We start from the raw sequence: 13,192 nt of genomic DNA on the forward strand, positions 1-13,192 counted from the left end.
TTCATCTAAAATCTTTGGAAATGTTTACCTAGTTCACCAGTAATCAAGCCTGTTGGCACTTTTTCTTCATCTGATTTCCTAGACTATCCCCCATACATGTTGTGGTAGCTATTTTCCAGTTTGGTGTATCTTTAAATTACCATATGTATTTATTAGCGCACATAGGGCTAACCATTTCAATATATTTTCATCATAATATTACTGTCTTTCCTGTGCCAGATAAACAGACTTCTTTGAACTCTCTGTTCCACTGTATTGCACGCTCTACCCTATACATGTCTGTCATTTACTTGATGCTTTAAGAAGTCCACCTTCTACAACAAACCCGCTTACTTTAACCATAAACGAATGTAATTTTACTTTTATAGGATTAACTGAAATGGTGTGGATTGTGTTTGTTTCCAAGTAATAACTTGATTTTCAGTGACTTGTAGACTTGTTACTGTTACTCCTGCTTTTGCTTGAAAACCGACCTGGACTCTTTCCTGTCAGCGTCAGCAGAATGCCCTGAAGTACGTGACGGAAGAGTGGTGCCAGATCGAGTGCGAGCTGTTGCGGGAGCGGGGGCTGTGGGGCCCTCCCATCGGCTCCCACCTGGACAAGTGGATGCTGGAGATGACAGAAGGGCCCTGCAGGATGAGGAAAAAGATGGTGCGAAACGATATGTTTTATAACCATTACCCTTACGTGCCAGAAACTGAACAAGAGACAAATGTGGCGGTGAGTATGCAGAATTCAATGATCACACTGGCTCTTTCAAGTTTTTATTTTCCTTTGTAAGCATTTTTTCTCTATTAAGTCAGTTACCTCAAATAGCTCATTTAAAAAATTCAACAAACTCCATTGAATTGATAACTTCAGAGTGGAGGTGGAGTGAAAAGATGCAACAGTGCAAGAAGGAGACATCATGATAAAGAGGTTTATATCAGAGACTCCAGACCCAGACTGCCCAAATTTAAGACCTGACTCCACCACTTTGCTATGGGTTACGGGTCATTAAACCTCTCCGGGTTTTCGTTTTGTTATGCCTGAATTTGAGCAAATAATGGTTCCACCTCATAGGACTATTGGGAGGATTAAGTTCATTAAAATTAGTTAAGTGTTTAAAATAGTGTCTGGTCCAGAATAAGCACTATATATTAGAACACATGAATCTTCTAAGTAGCTCTGATCATATAAGGTGAGGCAGCTTGAATTGTTCCAATGCCTCTTGGTTTTCTCTGACGACCACCCTAGCTCCATTTATCTTGTACTGATTGGTTTAACCTCAGTCCTGATGCTAATGTAGATCTTAGCATCAACCTAAGTGTCCATCAGCAGAGTAACATAAATAAAATATGCTATGTTTACATAATGGAATAGTATTCAGCCTTAAAAAAATAAGGAAAGCCTGTCATTTGTAACAGTGTATATGAACCTGGAGAACATTATGTTACATGAAATAAGCAAGGTGCAGAAGGACAAATACTACATGATCCATCTCACTTATATGGGGCATCTAAAACAATCAAACTCAGAAGCAAAGAATAGAATGAAGGTTTCCAGAGGCTGAGAAATGAGGGGAATAGGGAGATGTTGGTCAAAGGTTACAGTTTCAGATAAACGGGAGGAATACATTTTTTTGAGATCTATTACATTCCTAGTGACTATAATTGATAATAATGTATTGTACATTTCAAAATTGCTAAGAGAGTACATTTCAAATGTTCTTGGCGCAAAAATTGTTAAGTATTTGAGGTGCTGAATATGTTAATTAGCTTGATTTAATCATTCAAACCATATACATATAACATCACTTTGTATACCATAAACAATTATAATTTGTCAATTAACAGTAAAATTTCTAAAATAGTAATATATGTAGGTCTTAGCTCCTGCTGATAGTTATTAAAAGTTTAGAAGATAGCTCCCTAAAGTCTGCTTTTCTCAAAGCTATTCAATTCTGTCAAGAATGCCATACTTGATGCAGCTGTGCCTTAAAGCACTATAATTTCTAATTCTGGAGCACTGTAAAAAAGGTAATCTACCCATATTTTTGCAGCCTGTTACTAGCACTTACTTTTATAAGAGCAAAGCAACAATATGATCTTTTAATTGTTAATCTTTTTTCCTTAACAATCTATTAAGAATTTAAGGCATTAGCAGTTTGATAAAGTATTTCTTATTGAGTCAATGCTTAAATTGAATCCATTCAAGAATACTAAAATATAAATATGCTTTCCCAAATATATGACCAACTCACTGTTTAGATTTAACTGAGGCATATACTTTTGAATTATTTTTACAATAACCATAATATTTTTATCTGTGCTCCTTTCCTTCCTTGTAATAATGTCATTTGTTTACAAAAGTGTATTTTAACTTCTATATCAGATAAAAACAAAGTACCCTATTAAGAGTTCACACCTACAACCGTAGTATCATCAGCATTTTACCTAGGCAAAGGAATTCACCAGCCTGTGAAATCGAAACAGACACTGTCATAAATAAGTATGTACCAGATGGAACTTATGTATTTAACAAGTGGGTTACATATTGGAAAATACAAGACAGTTGAGAAATGTTGGAGATACTTTCACCTAAAAGGAAAAAGCAGTCAGGAAGGAGAGACAGTTACAGAATATAGAATTCATGCTGCATAGTTCATGCACAAATCAAGGTCAAGATTAATCTGCTATGGTGTAATTTTCTGAAATAATTTTTATTTTAGTTTTAGTAGTTCACATATTTTGTAAATTTGAAATGCCATTAAATGTCCACTTGTATCTTTTGGAATATGCATCTGGCAGTGTTAAAAACAAATTTTCAAAAAGTTATAATATCTATTATCCCACTGAATTCTACCATCAAATCAAAAAAGAAGAGCTAATATTTACAGAGCACAATGAGCTAGATCAAGCTTCTCCAATCCGAGGCCCAAGGGTCACATATAGCCCAGGATGGCTTTGAATGTGACCCAACACAAATTCATACACTTTCTTAAAACATAATGAGACTTTTGCCAGGCACGGTGGCCCACACCTGTAATCCCAGCATTTTGGGAAGCCGAGGCAGGCAGATCACCTGAGGTTGGGAGTTCAAGACCATGCTGACCAACATGGAGAAACCTCATCTTTACTAAAGATAGAAAATTAGCCAGGTGTGGTGGCGCATGCCTGTAATTCCAGCTACTCGGGAGGCTGAGACAGAATCGCTTGAACCCAGGAGGCAGAGGTTGTGGTGAGCCGAGATCACACCATTGCTCTCCAGCCTGGGCAACAAGAGCAAAACTCCATCTAAAAAAAAGAGAGAGAGAGAATTTTTTTTTTAACGTCATCAGCTATTGTTAGTCTTAGTGTATTTTATGTGTGACCCAAGACAAGTTTTCTTCCAGTATGGCCTAGGAAGTGAAAAGATTGGACACTCCTGAGCTAGATGCTCTACGGAGCAGTTTGAATTCATTTTGTTTCAGTCTCGTAACAGCCCTCTGAAGTACAGTTAATACTGTTATCCCAGTTTTACAGATGAGAAAATGAAACCTAGAGTAGTTAAGGAACCCCTTCTAGGCTGCAGCTGCGAAGTAGTGTAGTAAGGTAGGAGTATAGTTCAACAGTCCCTTAGTAGTAGAATCACTTTGAAAAAGAAAAGATTCTAATGTTTGCCCATTTTATGACATTATCCATTGATAGTGAATGTATTCCATGTTAGGTTTTATCTCTCTAGTGCTAACAAAGTACCTAATACTTAATGAATATTGAGTGAATGAACTGCCAGCACTCTTGTCTTCCCTAAGTTATAGACTTTTTTCCTGTGCTTTCTCTTTAGCATTCTATAGAATTTTCCTAAATCTAAAACTTTTCCACTAAAATGGCCTCGAATGCAATTTTATGGGCCCTGTAGTTTATACAGTTTAGGAGAGGGCTCTATAAGAAAAAGAGTAAAAATTATGAATATAAAATTAGTAGGGCTTTGTTTCCAGGGATTTGAAAGGGACTCATGCAAGTGAAGGCCACTAAAGTTTAAACTACCTTAACTTCATAGTAAATCCACCTCTGCCCTGATCTATATTAAAAAATATTGCCTCCCAGAGTTAGAGATCAACCAGTTCTTTCCTTTAAACTTCCATGAATTTGTTGCCCTCCTTGCATGCATGTTTAATATAGTCAGTACTTTTTGTGATATAATAGGTTTGTGCCAACCTAAAGTTGCTTTTGAAGCCTCTCCTGGTGCAAGGGCATATGATTTGATCTTTTGCGTTATTGATTAAAATAATTATTATTTCTCAGTAACATTTCCATGTTTTGTCCTGTCACTTACGCTAAAGAATACAGTGGTGATTAAAAAATTAATTTCTGTTTTAAGGTCTTTGATTTGTTAGAAATAAATCAGGTGATTTTTTTTTTTACTCATTAAAGTTTTATTTCTTAAACTTTGATAATGTTACATACTGTATAAAAAATAGCTTACCTAGTATAAGTTTTGAATTTTATTTATTGATTTTAAATTGGATGTTTGTGTATAGAATATGGAACATACTCAGACTTTACAGCATTGAAAGTTTATCAACTAAAATTATTGTAATAAAAATTGTAATGATAATTATTAATATCTTGAGAAAAATTAAGTACATGTGGAAAATTCTGTATTCTCACATAAAAATGATTTATACTTTTCACATAGTAACCTTCCTTGGGGAGTAATTTTCATAATTAAAAGAGCTGAATTATACTATAATTCTGTATTTTAAACAAATATTATAGATAGTGTAAGATGTAAGCCTGGGATGTGCTGAAAATTCAAAATCTGGTTGTTCCTCTGAATCCTAAGGGAGGAAAATAATGCATATTTTGCCATTTTAAAAAAATTGTATTTAAATATTAACTAGGCTTTAATTATATAATTCCCTTATTTTTAAAGAATAATAATCTCAAACACATTTACTATTCTTTGCAAAGTTCATTAGGGTGAAGACTTTGCCTATTAAGTTAGGGTTACTCAGGGGCAGGAAGCTAGTCAACTTTTAGGTTCCTTTTCTAACTAGGAGAGTTTCTTGTGGCTGCCTCAATACGTATTTTTATATAATGTGTAAATGTCACGAGACTTACAGAAACTAAGCAGCTCATTTAGAAAATTTCATTGCCAGCATTATAGAAACATTTGAAGTAAAAGGACTATAAAATTATTTTCTAGAAATTCTGACTTTGAAAAATATAGGTTTCTATGTAAACAATTATAGTAATAATTTAATGCTTTTTTAAATAAAAGGAAACCAAAATAATGCTAAAATTATTGGATAACATATTTACTATTGAGTGCTGGGCCTTTTAGTAAAATAAGAACTGGTTAATCAATCAGTGAGCAAATATGTATTTAATTGGCGATGTACCATATGGTGCCAGGAAAAATATAAGAGTATACTTAGTAGACCCTGCCTACATCCTGGCTGGGAGTATATATAGTGAATGTCACAGGTGTGACATTGGTAATTGGTCTGTTTTGTTGTATTTATTTGTTGCATATCTATCCAACAGTCTGTCTTATATTTTTATTCATTTGTTTTAAGACAAGGTATCGCTCTGTTGCCCAGGCTGGAGTGCAGTGGCGATCTTGGCTGTCTGTAGCCTCGACCACCTGGGCTCAAGTAATCCTCTCGCCTCAGTCTCCCAAGCAGCTGGGTTTACAGGCATGTACCACTACGCCAGGCTATTTTTGGATTTTTTGGTAGAGATGGGGGGTTCGCCATGTTGCCCAGGCTGATCTTGAACTCCTGAGCTCCAGCAATCCACCCACCTCGGCCTCCCAAAGTGCTAGGATTATAGGTGTGAGCCACCACTCCTGGTCCTATCTTGTTTTTGTTTGTTCGTTTGTTTTGTTTTATGAATTTCAGAGCGAGTTGAAGAATCAGTTTTCTTCACTTTCATGTGCATATTATGAGTTCAATATTTGTTTACAATTCTTTTTTTCCTGAAGGAAATTTTATATACCTTGAAATATACAAATCTTAAGTGTACCATTCAGTGATTTTTTTTTCTTTCTTTTTTTAATATTGGATTTCCTGATCTGTTTTTGCCATTAAAATGCTTTTATTTTATTATGGTCTAGTCAGTGAGTTTTAACAAATACATACATTACACTTTTATCATCTAAATCCCTACCAAGATAAAGAACGTTGATTAGACGTTAAAGATTATTTTTCAATATAAGATATACCTTTACAAGTTTGCTTTTAAAAAGAATCACTAAAACCATGTGAAGTATTTGTAAGTATGCCTAGTGGGCCATGGTTTTGCCTTGGGAAGCAAACATTTGTGAAAACACTTTGCCTGCTCATGTTTACTATAGGGAAAGGTACTAGAAGTCATCACCAGATATAAACCATGAACAGGAAGGAAATTCGGAAGTGGTTTTTGGTTGCATTATTGTCTGTAGCTACCTGTGTGCTTACATGAAGCCACATGCTACAGCTCAACAGAATTGCCTTCTTATTAACCAGGATTTTATTCTGAAAATAAAATATAAAGCCATTACCTAATTCTTTTAAAAGTACTCTAGAAGAACTTCTGATCTGGAAGCTGATGATCCAGTCTACCCTCTGCTTTCAGCCTTTCTGGGATGGTGAAGGTAGTGAAGGAAGTAGGTAGGTCCTTATGCTTTTAAAGGAGGATTCTTAAAAGAAAGAGAGTGATGTCTGTGGTATGGAGTATTGTAAATGATAGCTTAAATCAGCCATTTGCCCCTGTTAACAACACAGATTTAGGGATAACCCCAGGGAAAAGAAGATGGAAGATATTAGCTAGCATTAGGTTCTGTTATCCTGATTTCAGGTTTGTTTTCTGTTGTTTTTTTTTCTTTTTTTTTTTAAACAGTATAAAGAGTTGCCTGTAAATCAAGTCAATGGCAACCTGTGCTGAAGTTTTGCCTGTGTGATTTGTAAGAGTTCGTCCTGTTCAATAGCACTGAGACATTTGGCGTATTTAAGGTTTACTTAAAACTACTTTTGATCTGTGAGAAAGTAACCACAAGATGCTAAGTGATTATTTAAGCTGCTTTGGCTATCATGTTAATTTTCTTTGAGTAACTACATCTTTCATATTTCATACAGTCCTCAAGAAAAATTTTATTTTTGTGTTCCTCTTTATGTTTTTTTTTTCTGATATGTCTATACTTAATACCCTGTTTTCAGTCTGAGATCCCAAGTAAACAGCCTGAGACACCCGATGATATTCCTCAAAAGGTAAAACACAAATTACAGTAAAAGAATGTAAACTACTTCTAGTTTTGTTTTTTGTTTTCTGGGTTTTTTTTAAGTGCATGCTAGATTAGACTAACTTAAAAGATTGGCTTTCAATTTGTTCTTCCTATAAGTTCCTTAGAGTTGAACAGTTGATTTCATTCAGGCTGAGAGACGTTGTTCTACTGTTTCTCAGCTTTTTCTGATTGTCTCTTTTTAGGATTTATATGCTGCTCACTAACAGGCTGAGTGTTCACTGCTCTCACTACAAAAACATGTATTGCTTCACACATAAACTAACAAATTATGAGGCATGTTAGTAATGGGCAGCCTGGCGTCTTCAACTTTTCAGTTATTCATTCAATTCTAAATACTAAAGTGTGTATTTTGAGAATGCAGCAATGTCTCCTCTTTTAAAATTTTTTTTCAATCAGAATGAATGGAAACTAAGAGTGTGTGATCACTTTTTAAAATACAAATTTATTTTAATTAGTAGAAAAGTTAATTATCATTTTTATATTCCAGAAAGATGAAAGTACGTAATTCAATAAAAAATGTAGTTTTTTAGGACACAGAAGTACACCTCAAAATATTTAGAGAAAAATTCTTGTAGGTCAATTTTGAATCTGTACATGAAGTCGGTAATCAAGCAGATGCTGTCCCACATCTATTAATTCATTGTCTTGCCCATCACTAACAATGCTTTTATCTTTTTAAATATTAGCAATTTTGAGTTGAAGATACCTCATACAAAAGAATTTTTATGGTACAAAATCTACTACCTTCCTTTCATTTTCAAAAATAGTACAGTGTTCTTGTTTGTTTACCCATCAGATCCTCCAAATTGTAATATTATTTTACATCATTTTAATACTTTCCTGTGTCAAGTAATATTTTCAGTCTCCATTTGCTGTATATCATTCCTCAGTTCACTGGCAACTCTGTTTCCTTGCTCTGTGCCTGAAGTTAAAAAAGGCTAATGTGGCTTCACTTAGTTATTTTTTTATCTAAAATTTGGTTCAGTATCTCATTCTACATGTCTCACCCAAAGGACACTTGTTTTCCACTTTAGTTGGAAATCACTTAAAAAAAATGTTGCTTGAAAAGGGCATTGTTGTAAATGATGCATATTGACTATTTGAGTTTCAAGAGTAGACCGATAGTAGAATTTTTTAAATTACATATTCTTGTTTATAGGAAAGTAAAGTCATATTTAGAAGGGGAAGGTTTCAAAGCATGTTTCAGATTTCGTATTTTTAAAATTATTAATCCATGGTGTGGGTCTAATTCCGATCCGAGGATCCTATATACATGCCAACTTTTCCCTCTGTCTGATATTTTGTAGGATATTTGAGATCTTAGTTTCTCATCTTCTATGATTTTAAGGGGAAAACAATTTAAGTCAGTTGGAGAACCTGTTTTGAGAATAAAGGCTAATCAGGAAAAGAAATGTTCATGTATCATGTTCTAAGACATCAAATCCTTATGTTTCTAGGTAATTAATTTCTTCTTCAAAATGGACTGCTGTATGTTCTTAATATACTCATTTAGTTGAGTTAGTTATGGGTCATATTACTTTACATAACAGACAATGAGAATGAGCAAACTGGAGAGAGCAGCTTGCAGTGGCAAGCTAACCAGAGTGTCAGCTGGCATAAAACTTCTTGATTCCTTTTTGGGTCAGGACTCTCAGAAGGATCTGAAGAAGGTTTTGGCCGTTCTTAGTGAAACCTGGGAATATAGGAAAGAATAGGGCAATTGAGTCTGTACCTCCAAGTATTTGAACTACACACTCACACTGATTATTCTGAGTGTGTGGACCTTTAGGCCTGACCTAATTACTTCACTTGGGGTGGAAGCAAAGTTCCAGGCTCCTCACAGACTAGACAGGCTCTTTGCAGCTCGATGCTCTTCAACAGTGAGCATTCTCTTTACTGGATGGGGAGGTTTTCTCATACACCAAAGAAGACACACTGCACTAACACAGAAACGTTTTTTGGCTAGAGATTATTTCAGGAAGAACAAAACTGCTAATATTGTTGTTTTATGTATGTCTTTAAAAAACTCAATGGAATTTTAAAACAGAGAAACCTAACCCAAAAATGTGGATTTACTGTATATACATACAGTCTATGAAAAGCCCCTTTAAAAAGGTAACACACCTTGACACCATACCTTTCCTCAAGAATATTATGTTTTAATTCTTGATGATAGTTATCTTCAGTCATTTTCTTTTGTCACTTCTTAGAAACCTGCTCGATACAGAAGAGCCGTAAGTTATGACAGTAAAGAGTACTACATGCGACTGGCCTCTGGCAATCCCGCCATTGTCCAAGACACCATTGTGGAGAGTTCAGAAGGCGAAGCTGCTCAGCAAGAACCAGAGCATGGGGAAGACACTATTGCTAAAGTCAGAGGTCAGCCTGCCTTTTTGATTTTGATTAAAAGTGATTTTGGAACATTCTTGTATTTGAATTCATACAAAAATTTGAGCAACTGTAAATAGTAGGCCCAACTTTTAAAATATCTATACATATTTTACCATCTCACCCTTCTTAACGATTGATTTCTTTGTCAGAACTAAAGACACTTGCTTTTGTTTATTGCCTACAAATGAATGTCACGTGCCCATTGGCTTAATGGTTTTTTAATTGTATTTCTCAGAATCCTCAATGGCACTTGATATTTAGTTTTTTTTTAATATGCATATGCATTTTTTCATGACACAGCCTCAGAAGGTCTTGAGAACATGTGCCTCAGCACTTGATATTTTAAGTTAAGGGCTTAATAACTAAATATTTATAAAATTAAAATAACTATTAAACCTGTAATTAGTGCATATTAGCCAATAGTAAGGAATAATGGTTTTTCTTCCTATGAGTTGAGAGAGATTATCCCAGATCTAAACTTTAGGAGCTGAATAGATGATGAATTGGACTACAATGTCCATAGACTTTCAGATTCTGTACTTTTACATTGGTGCCCTCAGCTTGAAATGGTTTCTTCTTTTCTACAGCTTCTCCATTATCCTTACCTTAACACATCCTACTCAGTCTTAAACTCACTGGTCATGTATAAAATCATCCTTCTCTAAAGTCTTCTCCAACTCCTCTGTTCACTGATAGTACTTTGTGCATGTCTGTTATAGCAGTTTCAGTGATTTTCCACTGCTGTATGTTTCCATTTTCTAATTTATGAGTTTTTCTCAAAGACAGATTGTTTTTTCTTACTTTATAAATTTTGACACATGACTAGCACAGAATGAGGATTCAGTTCGAGTAAGTAAATCAATTGGTTGTTTTAATCTTAAGCCTCTGATTCAACACAAATTCAAAACTCTTTGCGTATTCTATACATCCCTAAAGTGTAAATTAAGATTTTAATTAAAAGTTAGTTTTAGAATTAAAAACTAAGAAATTAAAAATGAGTTTTCATGAGTTAATAAATTAAAAATTAGTTTCGGATTGTTTTAAAGCAATCTGTTTAGGACTGTGTCAACAAAAAACACTATTTAAATTGTGATCAGTTTCTCCTGTTGTTATACCTGTTCTCTCATGTGATGACTATGACTTACTAAACATTTTATAATTGTTCCAACATTTTCATAAAATCACTGAAACTTTTGGTAGTTGAACAGAGATTAAAGCCTTCTAATTTTGTTGACATTGCACCAGCACAGTTATTGAATTGGGTTCAAAGCTATTGCTGGATACAAGCCAAGGTATAATCCACAGAGTTTGATAGATTGTGTTTGGGTCATTGGCTCTTAACTTCTCTGGCCTGATTTTCCTAATCTCTAATTGAGCTAAAAGCATAAATATACAGGGTATTATGCAAGACATAGAAATGGAGGTTTTGATTCATTAAGCTAAAAATAATGCAGCTGTAAGCTTTCTCCCCTTGTGGATGTTCTCTGGAGGATTTGATCTCTGTTGCTTACTTACTACACTTGTTCGAATATGAAAACAAGGCTCTTCTCAAGGCAAAGCAAAACCTCTGATAAGTAATATTCAAAGGATAAGACTCAGGCTGACTTGTGCTTTTCCAAAGTGCTTAGAGCAACTGTAACAGGCAGGTATAGTGTTACTTTGGATGGCACAAAGAGTATTAATTTAATCAAAATATGTGATTTAGCATGTATTTTAAGGATTTCTCATATGTTGGGTCCTCACTGGTTACTATCAACTGATTTTAATTTATCCTACTTTGATTACTAAAAAGTTGTCAAAATGTAGGTAGTAAAATGTTACCTTAATCTGCAGATTAAATTATATGTCCCTGTATTATAAAGAATTCTGTTCTTTCTGACCTGGTATTTTGATCAAATTAATTCATGTATGAAAAACCGTACTGCCACTTGTGAAATGAGGCATGAAATAGTCTTCAAGAGTCCTCCAAATAGGTGGGATATCTTGTAATCATGTTTATTTTTTACTTTTTTTGAGACAGAGTCTTGGTGTGTCACCCAGGCTGGAGTGCAGTGGCATGATCTCAGCTCACTGCAACCTCTGCCTCCCAGGTTCAAGCGATTCTCCTACCTCAGCCTCCTGAGTAGCTGGGACTACAGGCATGCACCACCACACCCGGCTAATTTTTTTATTTTTAGTAGAGACAGGGTTTTGCAATGTTGCCCAGGCTGGTCTCAAACTCCTGACCTCAGGTGATCGGCTCACCTTGGCCTCCCAAAGTGCTGTGATTATAGGCATGAGCTACTGCACCCAGTCATAATCATGTTTATAGTTTGCTGTCTTTATTTTTGTGACAATACTTGATTATTTATTCATGGTGTCCCCTTAATGACACCTACCTAAGCTACACCATTCTTACTATTATAGCGTTCTGTTATCATCATCACCTGACACTTACTGAGAATTTATTATGTATTAAGCATAATGCTAAGCACTTCACATGAATTACCTAATGTAGTCCAACAATCCTCTAAGAAGATACTGTACTTGTACCAGGTGGTTTTTTGTTGTTGTTGTTGTTTTAAGACAGAGTCTTGCTATATTGCCCATACCCGGCTCTTGTCCCAGTTTTTTAGATAAGAAACTAAGGTTCAGAAAGTTGAATAATTTTCCAAGGTCATTAACTCCAGAGGACTATGTTCTTAACCACTGAATGTGCTACCTCCCTATACCTTCCAGAATTGTCTCAAATTGGATATCTGTAGAAGGGACTACATGAGACTAAACTGCTTCCGCACAAGGTCCTTGCAATGCCACATGGCCCTCTTGGTTATTATACTGTAGGTTTGGTCAAGCCTCCTCTAAAACGCTCCCGATCTGCACCTGATGGAGGAGATGAGGAGAACCAGGAGCAGCTACAAGACCAGATTGCCGAGGGCAGCTCCATAGAAGAGGAGGAGAAAACAGATAATGCTACCTTACTGCGTCTGTTAGAGGAAGGAGAAAAGGTATTGTGCTTCTGAAAAGTAAGGATTGTAAATATTTCAGTAACATATTATTAAGACAACATGAGTTGATAGGGTAGCTGTGGAAAGTAAATGCTTTAGCCTCTGTAATAAAATACAGCTTTAAGCAGCCTTTTGGGTTCAGTACTCTACTTCTCTCTTCTGTAAGGGTTTTCTCACTCCCCTGAAACATTAAACAGCATAAGGTTTCATCAGATACAGTATTAACAACTGGCACCTAATTCTCTGTCTTCCTCTATACCACAGATCTTGCCATAATTCTCTATTTCAAGTCCATGTAGACAGCCTATTCAGCAATCTGGCCTTGTATTTTTTTCTACATCTCCGTAATTCCAGTAATAACCTACCAGCAGCTTCAGCCAATCTGGACTGTCACCTCCAGCCTTGGATTATTTAGCCCCTACTGTCCTTCACTCACAGAAGATATCACCTTCCTATTTCTCACTCAACCTCCAATACCCTGCTGACCTCTCTGGTCTCATTCCACTGACTCTGTCTTATAACCTGATCCCCTGCAGCCTGGTACACCTTGGAATTCATTACACCCA

The 13,192-nt window shown here is 35.4% G+C and overlaps 1 protein-coding gene across 16 annotated transcripts in view; it reads left to right on the forward strand.

Moving 5' to 3' along the window:
• The window catches only part of WDFY3 (WD repeat and FYVE domain containing 3), a 308,235-nt gene that overhangs the window by 244,944 nt on the left and 50,099 nt on the right, over positions 1-13,192 (forward strand). For 13 of the 16 annotated variants that reach the window (XM_015138363.3, XM_078002623.1, XM_078002627.1 and 10 more), the window contains 4 exons: positions 493-720; positions 7,163-7,213; positions 9,459-9,627; positions 12,463-12,626. In XM_015138363.3, coding sequence (XP_014993849.2) covers positions 493-720; positions 7,163-7,213; positions 9,459-9,627; positions 12,463-12,626 — 612 coding nt within the window. The remainder of the gene's footprint in view (positions 1-492; positions 721-7,162; positions 7,214-9,458; positions 9,628-12,462; positions 12,627-13,192) is intronic. The other 3 variants (XM_078002624.1, XM_078002628.1, XM_078002629.1) reach the window with 1 other exon arrangement.

This window comes from Macaca mulatta, chromosome 5, assembly GCF_049350105.2.
Source record: "Macaca mulatta isolate MMU2019108-1 chromosome 5, T2T-MMU8v2.0, whole genome shotgun sequence".
NCBI classification, from domain to species: Eukaryota; Metazoa; Chordata; class Mammalia; order Primates; family Cercopithecidae; genus Macaca; species Macaca mulatta.